This window comes from Crocodylus siamensis, chromosome 13 (genome assembly GCF_052110815.1).
Source record: "Crocodylus siamensis isolate JL-2025a chromosome 13, ASM5211081v1, whole genome shotgun sequence".
In the NCBI taxonomy this organism is placed as follows: Eukaryota; Metazoa; Chordata; order Crocodylia; family Crocodylidae; genus Crocodylus; species Crocodylus siamensis.
The window spans coordinates 31,979,904-31,998,412 of NC_143407.1; the positions used below are offsets into that span (position 1 = coordinate 31,979,904).

At 48.9% G+C, this 18,509-nt stretch overlaps 1 protein-coding gene across 2 annotated transcripts in view; it reads left to right on the plus strand.

Annotated features, from left to right (window-relative positions):
- Positions 1-17,325, plus strand: part of AKAP1 (A-kinase anchoring protein 1) — a 32,614-nt gene extending 15,289 nt beyond the window's left edge. For both annotated transcript variants that reach the window (XM_090025878.1, XM_090025877.1), the window contains 10 exons: positions 1,021-2,704; positions 4,635-4,768; positions 5,959-6,085; positions 8,370-8,497; positions 10,028-10,205; positions 11,896-12,046; positions 13,057-13,124; positions 13,893-13,966; positions 14,915-14,980; positions 15,138-17,325. In XM_090025878.1, the coding sequence (XP_089882004.1) occupies positions 1,045-2,704; positions 4,635-4,768; positions 5,959-6,085; positions 8,370-8,497; positions 10,028-10,205; positions 11,896-12,046; positions 13,057-13,124; positions 13,893-13,966; positions 14,915-14,980; positions 15,138-15,200 (2,649 nt within the window). In that variant the 5' untranslated portion in view covers positions 1,021-1,044 and the 3' untranslated portion in view covers positions 15,201-17,325. The remainder of the gene's footprint in view (positions 1-1,020; positions 2,705-4,634; positions 4,769-5,958; positions 6,086-8,369; positions 8,498-10,027; positions 10,206-11,895; positions 12,047-13,056; positions 13,125-13,892; positions 13,967-14,914; positions 14,981-15,137) is intronic.
- The last annotated feature ends 1,184 nt before the right edge of the window (positions 17,326-18,509 follow it).

The following is an 18,509-nucleotide window of genomic DNA, read 5'->3' on the forward strand; positions in this document are numbered from 1 at the left end:
TTGCTTCCCACGTGTGTTACTAAATCCCACATCCTGTGCTAGCCGGAGGAGTCGGGTGCCCGAGAAAAATGGTGGTTTATGGGTAAGTGGGAGGACCGCGCTGGTTCCTATCTCTCAAAAATAGTGTCACGCCTTAAGTAATGGGAGCCATCTCCAAAATGAGGAACGGGTATCGCCCATTTGAATGGCCATGTTGGGACTTTAAGGCATCCTAGTTTCACCTGGGTCTCTAGCATTTCTAAAAGAATAATTTAGGAAGTGGCTTCTGACTGATCCCACATTTGGGGATCTGCCAAGTGAAAGTGCTGTTGAAATGCCGTGCATCTGTTGGTAAATCTTCTAGTTCGTTCTTAGTAAACCGCAGAGCATCGTTGTTCTGATGCACAAACTTTCCTCGAGTTAGTTTTCAGCAGTTATGGACGGGTGTATTTTATGAGCCTGCGGTAACACTTTTGTCTTCAAGAAACTCAGATTTTTACTCTCGGCAGGGGTTGAGTTTTGCTCTGTTTCACCCCAGACGGATTGGAAAGACGCAGTGGGGAAAGCCACTAACCGCAGGCACGAGATGAGTTAGACGTGCGCCGTGCAACGACAGATTCTGCCCCCTTGTTAAAGTGCATACGCTGTATTCTCTTATAGCCAAAGGCAGATGGACGGTGGGAAGGGAAACCCGCCGTGTAAAATGCAGCGTCTAACTTGTTCAGGGCCACGTTGCAGGGCAGCGCGTGAAAGGGGGGTAGACCCCAGGTGTCCTGGCTGCCTGGGTCCAGGATTATGTCCCTGTAGATGATGCAGACACGGCAGGGATGCTCCTTTACTGAGGGGAAGAGCACTTTAGGCAAAGCCACCAATAAGTGGAAAAGAGGTGCGTCAGCTGTGCTGAAAAGTTAGCAAAGGAGAGTGATTCGTAAGGCTTGGATGCTAGAACCGTTCTCCCCTCTTGCCTTGCTTTTTTTTTTTTTTTTTTAATTATTTTTTTTAACATGACTTACCTGTTTGTGTCTCTCCCTCTCTCTCTAGGTGTAATTGCTGAGGCTGTCGAGGATGGCTTTACGTTTCCGCAGATTCTTACCATACGCCTTGCCTGGAGTGCTGGCGCTGATCGGATGGTGGTGGTTCTTCTCTCGTAAAAAGGAGCGTGAAAGCAATCATGATAGGCAAGTCTTGGTCGGTGTGCAAGAGCAGAGGATCGAACCCCCCAAAAAGGAGCCTTCATCAGGAGAGGAACCGAACGTCCTCAGGGTGCTCCCTGTGCTGGTGGCGGAGGGCCGCCCGGAGAATGAAACCTTTCCTCCCAAGCCATCGTTGGGGTCAGTGACTCCTCCTGTCTCGCTTCGAACTCTCGAGGGGTCAGATTCGTCCGAGAACCTTCCTGCCACAGTAATGACGGCCGTTGAACTCGACACGTTGGATGACGACAGTGACAAACTGGAAAGAGCGGTGTCTCGGGAGGAAAGCGGGTCCCCTGCACAGGTATCTCCCCCTCTAGTCCTGGAGAGCGTTGAGTCGACTTCCAGTGCAACTCTCGGCCAGCAGCCACTGGTGTGTCCAGCATTGGAGTCGGCCCAAGAGCCTTTTGGAAAGACTGGGAGACTGGGTGAAGTGGAAACGACTCGTGATGCTTTGAAGAGGCCGCCCCGGGAAACCCAGTGCCCAGAAACTACGTCTGTGGACCCCAGCCTTTCACCAGCCCCCTGCCCAGAGCCGGGCAAGGAAGCTGATACCCAGCCTATTGCTCCTGATGAAGAGGATCAGAAGGAGGTTGGAGAAGTTGATTCAAAGCAAAGAGAGTCTGAAGTTGGGATGTTCCCGAATAGCTGTGCGGAGTCTGTCTGCTCAGAGCCATCTGGGAAAGAGATGTCTGAGTCGACTGGCAGTATTGCGCCGAAGTGTCAGGGAAGGGAAGACCAGCACGCCCTGTGTACACAGTCGAAAGGAGATGGTTTGCAAAAAGAGAGAACTGGAGGAGTGAGTTTGGATAAAGATGAAGTTGAGAAAATTGAGCAAGTTGCTATACAGATTATTTCTAAGGTCATCTTAGCAGCCACTGGGGAAGTGCTGTCTGGGTCGGTAAGTGATGTGTCCAGTAGGCTTTGTCAGGTTGATAGACCTCAGGAAAGAGTGAGCACCCTGCCGTCAGATCCAACACCTGCGGCAGAGCCCAGCCGAGAGAGCAAGGCTGCCGCTGCCCAGAGCACCACCGCAATACCCGCACCTGGAGCAGAAGAGAAACTTGACAGTTGCACGACTTACTCCAGCTACTTGAAACACGGGTGCTTATCTCACCCTGTTCAGGGTGAGACCTCGAAAGACCCTCAACCAAAGAGGTCTGCACACGGCGAGGTGCCAGGAGCCCGTCGGACTTTGGTCGCAAAATGCCAAGCGTCGTTGGAGGAGTCGCCTCCGGCGATGGAGGACTCCGGGTGCAGTGCGTGCACGTCGGAAGATGGGATGAGCATGGAGGATCCATTGCAGAGCACCTCCTTGTCTCTCCTGGCAGGCCAGCATACGGACTCGCTGAGCACGTCTGCCATCCAGGATACTTCCATCGAGCAGAGCTTGGTGCCCAGTGAGAAGCCTGTGACCCCCAAGTTACCAGAAGACGACAAAGTGCCATATAGCAATGGGATGTTGAAAGAGGACAGTCCGGATCTGAGCCACGAGAGGAACTGGGCCACGGAGACGGATGCAGACCACTCGGGAGGTAAGGGCTCGGGGTGCGTGGGAGACCCCTGGGGAAGTACACTGCGTGTACCGCGCATGGCCTCTGCGCTGGCATCCCAGCCGGCATCACTGTAACGGGCCTGTTTTGTGGCTGGCTTCCCCCAGTAATGAAAAGCTCTAGAGGTTTATACATAGACGCACCTTATGTTTAGACGAATTTAAGTACCCATTATTTGCTGCCAGCATTTACACCCCATGGTGACGAGTGCTCCAGAGACCAACCGTGGCGAGCTGGCATCCGCTGGCCGCCTGCCACCAAAACACGTGTGCACATGGTCTGCTTCATCAGGTTTAGGATCCTCAGCAAGACTAAGCCCCCAGAGCACAGAGCCTTTAGCTTACCCCGTAAGCTTTTAGGTTCTTGTCCTCAATGTAGACGGCGAGCAACAACGGTACTGCTTGGCAGTGTCCGTGGCCAGTGCCTTTTGGCTTACAGATGTTCCTTCCCTGGCACGTGTCGCCTTGCTCGTTCCCTCTTGGGTACTGGGTGGGTTGTTCCTAGCGGGATGCGACACGGCTAACTGTGTGTACGGGCCAATACAACCATTAACCTTTTAGCCTTCGTAAAAGCTGCAGGACCCTGCTGGGCAAACAGTCTTTAATGACAAGATGCGTTTTATAATCCCCACCGGGCAACTGCGGTGCTGCCTGCTGCTAGATTGCAGGCTCTGCTGCCTTTACTGGGGGTTTGGGGTTAGCCGTATGAGAGATGCTGCTGCTTGCAGTGAGGGTAAATGAAAAGGCAGTGCCCTGGCCCTGCGGGTGCAGTGCTTTATAGAAATAGCCAAGAGAACAGAGCTCCAGTGCAGGGCCTGAAGTCGTACCTTGTGCAACTCCTGTGGTTTTGTTTAAATATACTGGGAGGATGCATATTGAGTGCTGGGGGGAGATGAGGAAAGAGGCTACTAGGAGAGTGCGAGATGATAAAAAAAAAAAAAAAAAAAAAAAGCTATGCTGGTACCTTCTACACCCTCTTCGTGCAGCATAAATCCCTGCCTGTTGCTGCCAAACCTTTGCCGGGAGCTCTGAGCAAATAGTAAATAGTGGGACCAGTGCTCCTCTTATCCTTTCAGTGATTTACCTGCGTCTGCCTTGCAACGTATGAAGGCTGTTCGGTTTTATTAAGAAGCTGGCAGCTTCCAGTCTTGTCCTTTTCAAACAGGAGCGTGTCCTCGACTCTGTAAGACGGAGCAAAAGCTCTTCACGACACTTGCGGGCTTTGCAGTAGACCAGGGCCCTTGCTCTGAACAGAGGGCTGAAGGTTCAGGAGTGCTTCGCAGCAAGGACAGATGCCCTGCCACCCAGCTCTAGGTTTAAACTGGCTCACCCTGCCCATTGCTTCTACCTCGGGCTCGCAACAGCAGAAACGTGGTGTCAGCTTGGCCCCCGAGTGAGAAGGCTCTGCCTCCTTTCCCAGATATCGAGTAGCTCTGAGTACAACAGACAGATCCCTTCCAGGCTAAAATTTTTAATCATAGAGAAACATCTTTGCTTCTGCAGCATGGATGTTGCTTGCTACCAATAATGGCCCATGGCTGCCGGTGTTGTTTTTAACCTTACAGTAGTGTGTGCCTGCCACAGTGCTATGCTCTGCCTATTATTATGTAATGGAAACCTCTCTGGTAAGAAGACGTAACTTTACTTTAAGTATCCATCTCACAGGTTGCATTGTTCAGGAGGATGTGTGGTACACAAGGCTGTCTGTTTTGACTAAGTCGTGTAAGGGAGGCGCCAAAAGTCTTGACTCCTTTCTTGAAAAGGAATAGAAAATCTGAATGTTGGGCCTCTAATGTAGGAACACGGTAGGCTAATGTTTAGTGTGAGGCCTAAACTTCAGTTCACCATGTCTGGAAAGCGAGCCGGAGATGGACTGCATGAGTTATCTGTAAACTGTGGTCTTTTTTTTGCAGGTTCAGATGTAAACAGCATGGATTCAGTGGACAGCGGCTGTGCCCTCGGGAAGACGGAGACTCGCCAGAACTCCAAGCCAGGAGTAGACTCAAATAAGTCAGAGCTCACTATCTGGGAGATAGAGGTGCCAAAGGTAACGAGCCAAGCACCTGGTGCCAGTGTCTCCATGCACTGACCCTGGAAAACTTGTAGTAGTTGGAAAGGACGGGGTGTCGTCACCTGGGTTCGAGGCCTGGCCCCACCTGACCTCTTGCAAAGACTTGGGGCCTGGAGCCATGTGGGTGTCTTGATGTCCGGCTCCTGTGATGAGTTGTACTTGAGGTTATTCTGACACCCAGTTATCTTTTGGATCCGGGCCTTGGCACTTCTGCGCTTCCCTGTGTCTGTAATGTGCATCAGGCTTGCCTGCTCTTGGGGTGATGAGTTTAAAGTCCTTAAAATACCAGCTGGAAAGCTCAGAGGACTGGTAGGGGGCCTGCTAAGGCTTCTGCGCACAAGGAGAGCTTTAAACTGCCTTTCCATGTTCACTGCTCCAACTCTGAAGGTTGGGCCCAGCTGGTTTACAAGAGCCAGCGCCGTAACATGCTGATAATGTCTCTGCGCACATCAGTTTTCTCTAGGGTTGCCTTCTCTAGACTTTTTTCCCTTCCTCTGTTCCCAAGGCTTGGTTTTATAGCCTCAAGCCGTGAAGCCATGAATGATTTCACAAGTTCCTTTTGGAAAAGGTCCATGCCCGGGAGTCAACCTGAAGATCCCTAGCCGAGCAACAGAAGGAGTCTGCTTCCCCGTGGGCGAAGCAGGCTGCCTTTGCGGCTTAGAGGCCATGTGCCTGCTGCTGGTGCAACTGCGTACCGAGACCGTGTGTGTGTGTGTTTTTGAGGGAGAGGGTGTACAGTATAACCTAGACACGGCTGCACCTGGGCATTAAAAGAATCCATTTCACAGCCCAGTGCAGACAGACCTGATGTTTCCCAAAGTAGCATATGCAAGGAGATGAACATTAAAAACCTTCCTAAGGGGCTGTATTCAGTGGAAGTGCAGTTGCATCGGTACTGGAGTCAGTGGTCTGTACCGGGCCATTTAACACCTTCACCGCACTTCCTTTGTACAGGCCAGAAAGATGATGTTTGCAAAACCTCTGTTATTTGGAAGGTCCTGCCTTGACCTTCCAAATAATCTCCCTAGGCTTCGCACTAACTGAGTTTTTTGCCAACTTTAAAAGGCCACAGGAGTGGGCCATCCTTGTAGATGAAATTAAATTAAAGGCTGATGGTGCTGTTTGCCCTCCTGACTGATTTTCTCCGTCTTGTCTTTCGATTAAAGCACTTGGTCGGCCGGTTGATCGGCAAGCAGGGGAGGTACGTGAGTTTCCTGAAGCAAACATCCGGTGCCAAAATCTATATCTCAACATTACCGTACACCCAAGACTTCCAGATCTGCCACATAGAAGGTGAGGGGAACCATTTTTGGCTGCTGTTTTTGTTTTTGCTTTTTTTGGCTTTTGCTGCCTGGAGGGCACTGTGGCTATAAATGGGTGAAGAATTACTGTCGTCTCGGCGCAACACAGAGGCAATGCCTGTATTTGCCTGCCTCCAGTGGCAGACGCCAGCCACTGCTGCCCACCGACCGGCGCGCATGCAGCCCCGCTGCAGCAGCTGCTCTGTGACCAGGGTGTGAAACGCACACGGGGAAAGCGCCAGCTGTTGAATAGCCCCGTCTAGCTGGCAGGGCTGCGGTGATGTCTTGCTCTGCTCTGTAGAGGTGATGTGGTTCTTTGGTGGGGGAGAAAAGGAAGGCTCTTGTTGCTCGGGGGCATTACAGGCCTGGGTCCTTTAGTCCAAAGTCTGCTCTGTACCCACCGGCAGAGAGAGGTCTAAACAGCAACAGATTCCCCCGTGCTGCAGACAGCAGCAAACCAAAGCAGCGTGTGCAGCAGGGAAGAAGGTGCGTCTTAATGCACGTTGTCACGCGTTAAACAAGAACTGCCTGGTCTAAAGCTATGATATCGGTGCATGTTTTTAAAATACACTTCTACCTTAATAATACTGTTCTGGAGTGAGGTATTACCAGTCGTGTCAGCCCTCAGGTCAGATGGTCTGTACACGCGCTGTCAGGATACCATCTGCGATGCCGTACCTCGAATGGGTTTGGTATTTCAGGGAAGAGACTGCAGGCATCGGTTCTTGGTAATGAAAACTCATCCAGGCTTATTGTTCACAAACCAAGCCTGGGCACTAGCATCTGTGACCGACTACACCCAGTGCTGGACAGGTCGTCTGCTGGTGAGACAGGCATGAACATAACGCTTAAGCCCAGTACGAAGTTCAGGGGTTCCCAGGCCCTCTTCTTATGAAGTGCTCGAAACAACGTTGTGTTCACAGCACATTCGGCTAACGTCTCGCGTTCAGTGACATCCTCCACCTCCACATCCATGTCATACTTCTCATGAATTAGCACATCCTTCCCACTGGATACGTCTGGCCAGGTCGCTCTCTTTTTTGGGGGTGGTTTTTGTTACTTTTTTGCTTCTGTTTCGATGGTCTCTTATTGGTCACATCGGTTCACTCTGTTGGCCTTGGAGGCTCGTCTGTAAAAGTAATGAGCTACTCTGCACAGAAGTATATTGTATGCCTGGCTCTGTATTCATTGGGGCCTGCTCCGATTCATGCTGTTAGTAGGGCTTCTGTATGCTGTGTGCATGCACTGACTAGTAGCTGTGTTCAGCTACACTCTAGCAAGATCTACAGTGCCACTTCTTCCAGGGAAAGCTTTTTGCAGGGAAAAACAGTTTATAGCAGCATTCCCTCCCCTATTTCCGAGCTGCTAGCCAGGTGTCTGCACATAGTGCTGGCTGGAGACACCAAGCCTCTCTTTGTCATTTTGTTAGCATTTTGCTGCTATGAACTAACTGAGATTTTAAATAGGGTATGAGACCAAAAAAAGGAAGAAGTGTCCAATTTGCAGCCAGGACCACACAAATAGAGTCAACGTCCTTTCCTGTTGAGACTGCTGCTTTTTGGGGCAGAGACTTGCATTTTGTATGTGTCCAACACCTGCCACAGCTAGATGTGCTCTCTTGGATGAGCTGTAGATGCTCCTGCGACACGCAACTTATTGTACACGTTTTCCAAGTCGCTGAGAAATAAACTGGTGTGAAGAGACTCTTATAAGCGGTTGGACTGCTGTGAAAACCATTTAACTGAACTATCTAAAAAGCTATTTAAAAAAAAAACACAACAAAAAACACAACAAAGCCCCACACTGAGGTTTGATTGCCCTGAGCACTGTAGCCCTTGAATGCCTCTAACATTTATTGCTGATGGTGCTGTTGCTGCTAGCACGCATTGACAGAGGAGGCATTCATCTGTTAGATTGCGTTAATCTGAATGCTAACCCTTGCACTTCCACTACCCAGGTCTGGGTCGGGGGCTGCCTGAGAGATTCAAACCAGTGCATAGGATCTAATGGTTCCCGCTTTTGCAATAGGAGGGGCGGCTGGACTCTTCTAGCATTGAAATGGTGTCGGCATAAAGGCTGTCGATGACATAGTTTCTCAAAATGCAGAGAATGAAAACATCTCGGCTTTCTAGGATGGGGCCTGGCGCTGGAGAAACAGAAGGGAACCTGGTAATCGAGCGATGAGGCATGTTGGCGTAGCTTTGGCACAAAGGTGCGGCCATGGGGCTTGTCCAGTATATCCTGCTGACTAACTCGACCGGGTTGCTGTCTTCCAGGCTCTCAGCATCATGTAGATAAAGCGCTGAGTCTGATTGGAAAGAAGTTTAAAGAACTAAACCTCAGCAACATCTATGCCCCTCCTCCCCCATCACTGGCGCTCCATTCTCTCCCTATGACTTCATGGGTGAGTACCAAGGCAGCATGCTGGCTTGATATTAGTTAGGTTGCAATTAGCCGCTGTGTTTAAAAGGCAGCTCCGCAGAGCCACGCTGCGTTCTCTTCAATCTGGCCGTCCTTTCCTATTCAGCAAGCCTCCACGGTGGCTCTGGAGCAAAGCTATCGCCCAGTAAGTGGGTGTCAGACAAACCGGTATCGTAGATGGATGTGCTGGGGGGGGGATGGTGCATGTGTTTTCTCTATTGCGAAGCAGCAACACTTTATTCATACCAAGCAGCCTTTGCAAGCGCTGGCTGCCCCCCCCCCTCCCAGATGCCTTCAAAGCCATCCTTTTGGTTTTCTGCCTCAGCTGCCCGTAACTTAGTACAAATGTACTAGTTGCAGGTCAGACGCGTCCCACCTGTCATGCTGCTGCCCTGTACTCGGGTTTTCTGCAGCGTGCTCTGGGACATCCTATTCAAATCCTTAACCCAGCCGTGCTTAATCTCTGGCAGTTGTATGTGCCTCTGACATAATAGGCTTTTCCTACAGACTAGGCACGTTTGCTTGAGAAAAGTGCTCTGGGGTTTTTGGCTTGTGGCTGAGCATCTGGAGTATCTGTTCTTTAAAATGCGTTTACAGTGTAGTCAAACACCGAGCTGATCAGCTACCGCACGTAGCGCTCGTCACTAAAGGGATACCATTCCAGCCTGACTGCACTAATTGCATCGCTCTCCCTTTTTTATTATGGTGTTTTATTGCACTTGTTCAGAACTAGCAGTAGTCTCTGCACTTCCCGGGGAACACTTTCTCTCTCACTTTCCAGGGGTTGCCAGGAAATGATGATTTCCATTTTTTTTGTTTTGTTTACAGGCATACGTTCTATATATTGCCTGACTACATACTGCGGCTAGCCTTCACCTGTTGCCACAGGCGGTAGCACTAGGCTCATTCTTGAAAACTTCATTTGCATTATCCTCTCACATTCATTATAAACCTGACGCTTAAGCCACGGTAGTAAAATCTAAGGCCCTAAGTAATGGCATACCCCAAAATGCAGTGGCTCCTGTGAACAGGCCTGGGCATAAGCTCTACTTGTTTTTTTTAATTGCAGAAACCTCCATCCCAAACTTACTCGTTAGACCAGGAGCTCAAATGGACCAGGAATTTCTGTCTCCTAGGAGCTGTTATAATGCTAGGACTAGAGTAGGTAGGGAAGATGGTATGAGATGATGAGCTCGCACTGCTGTGCCTTTTAGCCTCCCTGTCCTGTGCCTGAATAGGGTTTCTTGTTTTGCTGCTGACAAGTTTGTACAGACCTTTCCCAGAAGGATTTGGTCCCAAAATTATTCCTGTCGGCAGAGCACAGGACATCAGTGGCTCAACTGATCGGTCCTAAACTTGCACTAGGGCCCACTGTCACGCTTGTGAGCTGTTGAGCTTTCCATTATGAGCTCAGATGAACGAGACAAGTGAAAGCGAGTTTGTTGCTCATCTTTGGAATAAATAATAGTCATGTCGTTTCTGCGTAGTAATGAAAGCGTTTTCTTTGTGGCAGCTGATGCTCCCCGACGGAGTCACCGTCGAGGTGGTTGTGGTTAACCAGGTCAACGCGGGACACATGTTTGTACAGCAGCACACTCACCCCACCTTCCACGTCCTGCGCAGCCTGGACCAGCAGATGTACGTCTGCTATTCGCAACCGGGAATCCCGACTTTGCCGACGCCAGTAGAAGGCAAGTAGCCTTGTTGCCCACACGCCGCTGTGTTGAGTAGTTTTTCTGCAATCCTGAGAAGCAGGAGTCGTGCAGCCTTATTTCAGTGTCGCCTTACAGTCACCGGTCCTTCCTGGTAGCCTTATGCAGTGTAACTTGAGTCGGGGGGTACGCAGGCTTGTGCTTGTGGGCGTTCGTCTGCTCCCAAACTAAAAGGGAAGGGGCATTTCAATGGTCTCAGCTTTGCTCATCGCCAGATGGCAGAGCATCAGTGACCACTGGAATTGGGTGAGAGAAGAAAAAACCTGTATTTAAAAAATAAATAAATAAACGGGGAGGCAATCCATCTACTCCTAATTTTTTTAATAAAATAGGGGAATTTAAATTTTACTGAAGCGAACGTAGCAAGGAACCTGTAGGCTCCTAAATACTGAGGACCCAAGGATGGCTGGCATTTTATGTTCAGGGTTTTTAAAGCTGTATTAAAAGTGTGTGTGTGCATGCACAGGGGTAAAAATCTTCTTAACCAAGAATGTTGCGGCCATTTGTGCTGGTCTAATAAAAGATATGAGACTAGGCCGGAGATCCTTGTCTGCCTGGGTGTGCATGCATGGACCTGAAGGAATACTGAACCTCCGAGTCTGCTTGGCTTCAGCCCCCAGAGCTTATGTGCCAAGGGAGAGGTGCAGATTACTCGGGGTTGCCTACTGCAGAGGTTGAATGCTTTCCTCCGGAGGGTCTGGCACCGGCCGTTGCTGGAGATGGGATTTCTGAACTCGGTGGGCCTTGAGCTTGATCCAGGCTGGCTGTTCAACCTAGTCCTCATGTCCGTTGCAAGGTTGATCCAAACCAGAAATACTTTGGCCGCTCCTTCTAATGCTTTGAATGTCCTATCTGACCCAGCAAGAACTACTGTAATAACACCGGCTGCCATTGCTGCAAACGGGGGCTACTAGTTTGCCTGTGGGGGGACGGGGGTACTTATTGCCTTAGCCCCTGGCTGTTTGGTGCATCTCTTCTCCCTCTAGTATTGCTAGTCAGAGAGTATCTTTGCGGTGTCATTTCAAAGATGTTTGCTGCTGGCACCTTAATTAAAGCATCAGGATTATATCCCTCGCTGCAAACACTTCCTCCTGTTTCGAGGTATAATTTCTGGCGTTGCCTCCAGCCTGCTGGGGTGTGGTGCAGACCGAGGGAGCAGAATGGCTGACGGGGCTCTTCCTCTAGGGCGCATATCTCCTCCTAGCAATTTCCCCGGTAGGGCTTAAGAAGGCGACCATCTTAAAGCATCCCCCTCCCTTCCCTTCACACCGAGGAGCTGGAAGGGAGGAGCAGCCTTGATGTGCCCGTGTGCAGGGGTGGAGCTGGGTGACTGTCAAGGCAGCTGTCAGAGCACGGCAGGTGGATGCCACTACCTTGTCCAGCACCGCTTGGATTCACGGCGTGCTCTCGTGGGGCCGTGCAATCGCTCGCTAAAATTTGCAAATGCCGCTTTTTCTGTAATGTCAAAATTGGACAGTTTACTTATGATCATGAGTCTTAAGTACGAGACCGAAGGAAAGGTGCGTTTTATCTCGCCTTAAGGGGCCTGGTGTGCACACGTACCGAGAGCTGGCCCTTGCATGTTTGGTGACCAGCTCCATAGGGGGTTCCTAGATGCAAGCGCTAACGCCAAACTCGTGTCTCTCTCCCACCCACTGGTGCTCGGCAGTCGGCGTTATTTGTGCGGCCCCGGGCATGGACGGAGCGTGGTGGCGGGCTCAAGTCGTCGGCTACTTCAAAGACAGCAGTGAAGTGGAGATCCGATACGTGGACTACGGAGGATACGAGAGAGTTAAAATAGACACCCTCAGGCAAATCAGGTCGGTGACTTCTTCACCCCTTGTCTGGAACCGCAGTTGACCCTTCGTAATGGGGTGTCGCAGCTTGATAGGTAAAGGTGCCTCTGTTTGTGAAGAAAATGGCAGGAAGTTCCTGCTGATGAAACAGCCCCAGGGTCGCTTGGTGATTTTAGACCCAGCTCTTGTATAACTTCGTCTTCTTGCGAATATTCAAGCGCTTCAACAAGCAAAGAGCGAGTATAAGCCCTGCCACTTCAGCAGGGAAGCTGCTGAGCCAGAGACAAATGACCTGCTGGAGTTTCCCAGCAGCAGAATTGGGAAAGAAGTGGTGGGCCGTGTTGCATCCTAGAAGCTTCTTGCGGCTTCCTAGGGCGGCTCTTGGGATGGATGGGGCGTGATGAGGCAGGACTGTGCCGCACGTCCACCCGGCCCAGGATTTCCCCCCTTGGTGCCATGGAGGGCGGCGAGTCTGCTTTTTTTAGTCTGTGCCTGCTGCAACGGAGCTGAGCCTGGGGTGACAGAAAGGGATGGGCTGGGTATGCAACCTCAAAGCCAGTAAATAGGCTAGTGGCTTCTGCCTCTGTCCTGAGCCCCAGGCTTGTCTAAAAGTTTCTGCAGCTGCTTTGCCGTCTCCTTTGTGTTACGGTTGTGCCTACATAAACTCACGGCCCTATTCTTGTACGTCAAGAGCTGAGCCCATAAGTGCTGGTCCTAATCTCCTACAGTCTGCGGAGATGAAAGCGAGGGTGGCAGGAAGGGAGCGGCAGTATTGTGCATTTCACAGGTGATAGGCAAGCATGAGGAGCTAGGACAGGATCCAAGTCCCCATCCAGCATCTGCACTGCAAAGTTTGCTCCCCTCAGATGTTTGCTCACGCGTTTGTAGAGCGGACAACAGTTATTTTTTGGTTACCGTTTTAATTTGAAACGCAGTCCTGCTGTGCCAACCCCCTAAATATCGATTTAAAGAATAACATGTAGTGAAGGTAAAACGAGTCTTATTCAAACCGGTTCTCTTCTTTCTCTTCTCAGGTCTGATTTTGTAACACTACCTTTCCAAGGAGCAGAAGTCCTGCTAGACAATGTGGTGCCACTTCCAGGTAAGAGATCGCCGAAGGAGAATAGCACTCTGTGCTGGGCTAAGCCAGTGGGATGGCATAAGTTTAAAAGCAACAATCCTGCGCTTTCTCCCTGTCATTGCAAGTGCAGTCTCTGAGTTTCCAATACGTGGATTAGAACTTTTTTTTTTTCTTGTTTTGTTTCTTACCCTGAATTTGCCACCCTGGTGCTATCTACATAGCCTTCGCGCTTGGGTCTTTCACTGTGTAAGTGGGGGGAGAGCCCTTGTGTAAAAAAAAAAAAAAAAAAAAAAAAAAAAAGGGCACGTCGCTTCAAGCTGCAAATTGGCAGAAGTGTATAGATGACAGCTGGGGTTCCTGGAGCTACTTTGACTGCCCTTTCCAACTTGAATGGACAGCGAGTGGACTGTCTTCGAAGTGGCTGTAAAGAAACAAATGCTGGGTCACTTCTTAATTTGGTACACGAACTTCCAATTGAAACGACTTTGCGAACGCTGGCAGGAGTTTCCTATAGAACTGCCCCTCCAAAGCACTGGGAGTTTTTTCCAGTGGGGTCAGCTGTATTGGTCTAAGCTATATGATAGACGGCCTTTTGGTTCGATTTTTGGTATCTTTTATTTAGACCAACTTTATCAGCCCTCCTGCAAAGCACTGGTAGAGTAGGAGTACTCTGTAAACATCTAATCCCACTGGTAGTAATGCAGGAGGTCAGGTTGTATTGGTCTCACAGTCCTTCAGCTCTGAAAGCTAGGGTCTGACTTGCGTCCTCTTATTCTTATCTTTCCAAAGATGAGGACCACTTCTCCTCCGAGGCTGATGCAGCTGTTGGCGAAATGACCAGAGGGATGGCTCTCCTGGCGCAGGTATGTGCTAGACAGGTCTAGAAAACCCCTAGTGCTCCCTGTGCTTGAGCAGGTGGGAGGTAGTTTCTCCATGAAACATGGGATTTTTTTGTGTGTTGGCTTTTTTTTTTTTTTTTCCCCCCCATATGACTCTGGCAAATGCAAAGTGAAATTCTCCAAGCCCGCTTGCTGGGACGTATTTTGGTAGTGAGCATCTTGTTTTGCCAAGAATACATGAGAGGTTGCTCAATCTAACGTCAAGAGCACCTTTAGGTTTCTGAGCAGTTTGCAGAGGAGGAAAGTAGTTTCTTTGCCTCTCTCCAAAGAGAAACTGAGGTTGGACCCTGCTGTATGAGTGAGCTTCTGGCCCTTTTGAGGGGCAGATGATGACTAGAGCTGCATCTCTTGGAGCCAGGAGTGCCCGCCTGGCACATGGTTCTGGTCTGGCTCCCTTAGCCCAGTGCTTGCCTGTGATTTTTTTGAAGAGCTGTTAAATGGGCTTCCATGTGCATTTTCTTCTCCCCCGCCTCCCAGCCTCACCATATCGCAAGCGGTTGTCTGAAATGACTGCCGATCTATTATGAACTCGTGCCCCTCCTTACAAACCCCAAGTCAGGCTGGCTGCACGACTAGTTTTGTAGCAGCGTTAAAGCTGGAGATGCATGATGCTATTCCTGACCTGTTACCCTTGGTAGGGTAGGGAGGAACGGTGTGGAAGTTGCCAGGATAGCGAGAGGGACAGGCGCATGGCAGCTGCCTTGTAATTGGGAAGGCTTTGAAGAGTTCAGCTCTTCAACTTGAGCAAGAAGTAGTAAAGGGAGTAAAGGCGATCCGCTGAGGACACCCATGGTACACCAACCAGCTTGGATTGCACACTGCATAAAATGAATACTTCTAAACTGCTGTATGCTAACACACCTTTGGGTTTTCATTTTTTTTTTTTTTCCCCACCCCTTGGCTTTTTTTCAGGTCACAAATTATGACAGTGCAACAGGTCTGCCTCTCATACAGCTGTGGAGCATGATGGGCGATGAGGTGTGTACTCGAGCAAAAAACGTTTTGCTTATTTTCCCCGAACACCCTTTTGAGTCCATGCAAACCGTATTTGAGTCATGGGGGGGAATTCATTTAACAGAAATGGGTGCATTTGTTGTGCTGTCTCCTTCATCTTTTGTCTCTTTCCCCCCTTTAGGTGGTGTCCATAAACAGAGCTCTGGTGGAAAGAGGATTTGCTCAGTGGATTGACAGCTACTAGTAATGTCCTGGATGCGCCGGGCAGCCCTTTTTCTAAAAAAAACAAAACAAAAAAAACAAGGGATTTTTTTGCACTGTATTACAATTTGGTTTGGCAACCCCTTCGGGAAGACCCCTTCGTTTACACCACTGTACAAAGTCCTGTGGTCCATCGAGACTGGTTTGCTCAACTGTTACCATTTCACTTGAAACGCATACCTCATTTCGGCGAAAGGCCAGGGTGTTTTTCAAGAGCCATAAAAAGATACGGTAGCTTTAAAACAACAAACCTGTCCGTGGCCTGGTCTCGAAAGTTAAAAATCGGGGGCTTGCTTGAAACTAATAAATGCCCCAACAACTTGTTAACTGTGGCTGAAGGCCTGTTTAATGCATATGTCCATAGGATTCAGTGGCTGTTTTCTACTGAAAGTGATGCCTCTCTTTTTAAAAAAGAAAATGCTGCCTATAAAGCCAACAAAGTGTATGTCAAGCATTCAATGTTCAGTTGTCTATGGATTTTTGCAGGCTGTGCCACTGACTTGGACCAGCTGCATTTGTCTGGTCTCCTGCAGGTGCTGGGCAAGGAGTGTATGAATTGTATTTATGGCACTTATTATGGCACATAGCCTTGCTAGACTGTCTGAGACTCGATCTGCAATGGGAAGGAAGCTGTTTCTGTGCAGACGTATCTAATGCAGGATAAGTTATTGCTGCAGCCATAGCTTGGAAGTGTTTTGTTTCCCAATCATGTACATGGAAAAAGAAAACTAATAATTGATTGCCAAGCCCAATTGTAACTTGTAATTTTCTAGCTGTGCAAGTCTGTGTAAATATATATAAAATCACTGTAATATTTTGTACAAGAAAAACACTGGAAACAAAGGGATCTTTACAAAAAAAAAAAACCCAACCTTTTTTTTTCACACCAAAATGTCCTCCGTAGCTAGAAATGGTTTGGAGTGCGTTAGTATAGCTGACATACTTGGAGCATCTACATGTCGGGAGTTTTCCACTCTGCTGTGTACAGGTTTAGTATTTCCTTAGATTCCTGTATGGTATGAATTGTAATCAATGCATTTTTTGCTACTTTGCTGTACAGAGCTGGGGGAAAAAAAATGGGGAAAAAAGTAACAATTTGGAATTAATATTGCAGTGGTGTTCTCTCTCCTTGATTTGATAATTTTTTTTTATTTTTTTTTTGTTCATCAGATGTGGAATCTAAAATTTTGTTTAAATAATTTAAGCTAACTTAAGTCTATTAAAAAAAAAAAAAAAGAACCGTCTAATGTATATCAACTTTAAATGTGTATCAAGTTGGGATTTATCTCGGCAGAGAAGACTCTTAATAGGAAACCATTGGTATAGCCAGTCCTCAGGAAATGAGTTTTCAGGCAGATTCATAGATGGCTTTTGCATCTGGTCACCTAATGCTGTCCACCAAGCACTGCTGAATGTAGCTACCTACAAGAACATTTGATCAGAGCCATTCAAATATGATTTGATTTGTATCTCTCTCTTTTTTTTGAATTCTGTCTTTGGGCCTTACGGTTTAATGTTCATGTTTGCAATAATGTCCAATGAAAACTAAATCAGTAATGTGGTTAAACCTGTAGAAAATACCTTATTGGAATGGCTTTTTTTCCCTCCATTTCAGTTAAAGTGCAAATTTTAAGTCGTCTTAATCCAAAAGCGGTGAGAGAGAGCTTTCATCTTTCAGACCTCTTGTGACAAGGCTGGGAAAGGATCTTTAATCAATTTGATGGCAGGCTAGGCCTGTTTTCAACAGGATACCAGAAGGTCAAGTTTCTGAACTCCTCCTGTTTGTAGAATTCTCCGATGACTACATGAAGTTTTGTGAACAAGTTTGGGAATTGGATTTATATTCTTTTTTTAAATAAATCTCTTCCAAAAACAAACAAACCTGCAAACCCTTTATGGTCTGCTGAGCATTGGTGCATAAAGGGAGAGGCTCTTGCATGTTGACTAATATGTCTCCTTTCTGTCACGTAATTTTTAGTAGATTTTTTTTTTTTGGGGTAGCGGTGGGATTAAAAAGCATCAGTTTCCTGGGTATGGTTCCCTTCTCTGGAGTACTCTTTCATGGTAGCTGTAGTTTTTGGAAAGCAAATATGCTACCCTGCTGTTCTGTGGGCTAACATTGCTGGCTGAAATAAATCTCTCATAATTTTATGCATTTGAGCTCTGACTGGCAGGCTCGGGCTCCCTTGCGTTCATGGCTCTTTATGACCACATTGTAGCCTTAACAGTGGGTTTTAGCTGCCTACCACGTGAGGGTTAGCTGGTGTTCCTGCCGGGGAAGGGTTAAATGATTCAAGTCCCAAAGCTTCTGGGCTCTGCTCTTGCATGGGCCGAGCAGCTCCCTAGGGTGGGCCAGTGCCCATCCTTGCGTACCTAGCCACTTGCTAGACCTTTATGGCCCAGGCCTGGAGTAACTTGCAGTCAGCAATGGATTTGGTCCTTGCATCTCTCCTCGCAGGGAAATCCCAGTGTTTCCCAGACGAGAGGGGAGCTGAACTACAAGGAAAACTGTGACTTGCTCAGGGTGATGCAGGAAAGGCTCAGTGGAAGATTGAATTCTGGTTTCCAAATGCCCTCCCTTCGCTGAGCCTTTCTTGCCCTTCCCCGGGGAAAGAGCTCCATTGTGCTGCAGCTTAACAGGGAACGGATGCGTATCGGGGTAGCTGAGCTGCTGACTATGTACTCCTGCCTCCGCTTTGAATCTGCTGGCCACTGCCAGCCTGCATAAAAACCTTTCCAAGCACTAAGAAAGCTGTAGGACCTGCCCTCCCCGCTCTGCATCTCTCATCAGTCGTTGGAATGCAAAGAAAGGCCAAAATTTTCAGCTTGGGACCAATGATCCATTTAATGCAACCTCCTCTTGTGCCCCCAACTCAATTGCATCTCAAAGCGGGGCTTATTCTGACAGGCTGGGTTGGCCTGTCTGCCTCCTCGGTTTCTCATGCATTGCAGCGTTGGCATTTGTGCTGGGAGACCAGATCTTCCCTTCCCCGGACCTGCATGTTGGCATGAAGCAGTAATGTCCTCATTCCTTGACATTGCTGCTCCATGGCCTGAATCCTCCTGGAGCACAGGTTCGCCGCAAAAGGTGCCGATTGTGGAGTCGCATGTGTGAGACGGGCAGTGCAATGTCCAATTTCAGTGCGATTTGCCTGTGGGACCATATTGCTGTACAGACGCTGTTCCTTTAACCCTGAGTGCGACTCGCACCTTGGTGCTGCTCTGAGCCGCTTCGTGGCCGGCACGCTCCCTTTGCTCAAAGCAGGTTCGTGGTTTCAGCACCTACCGTGTG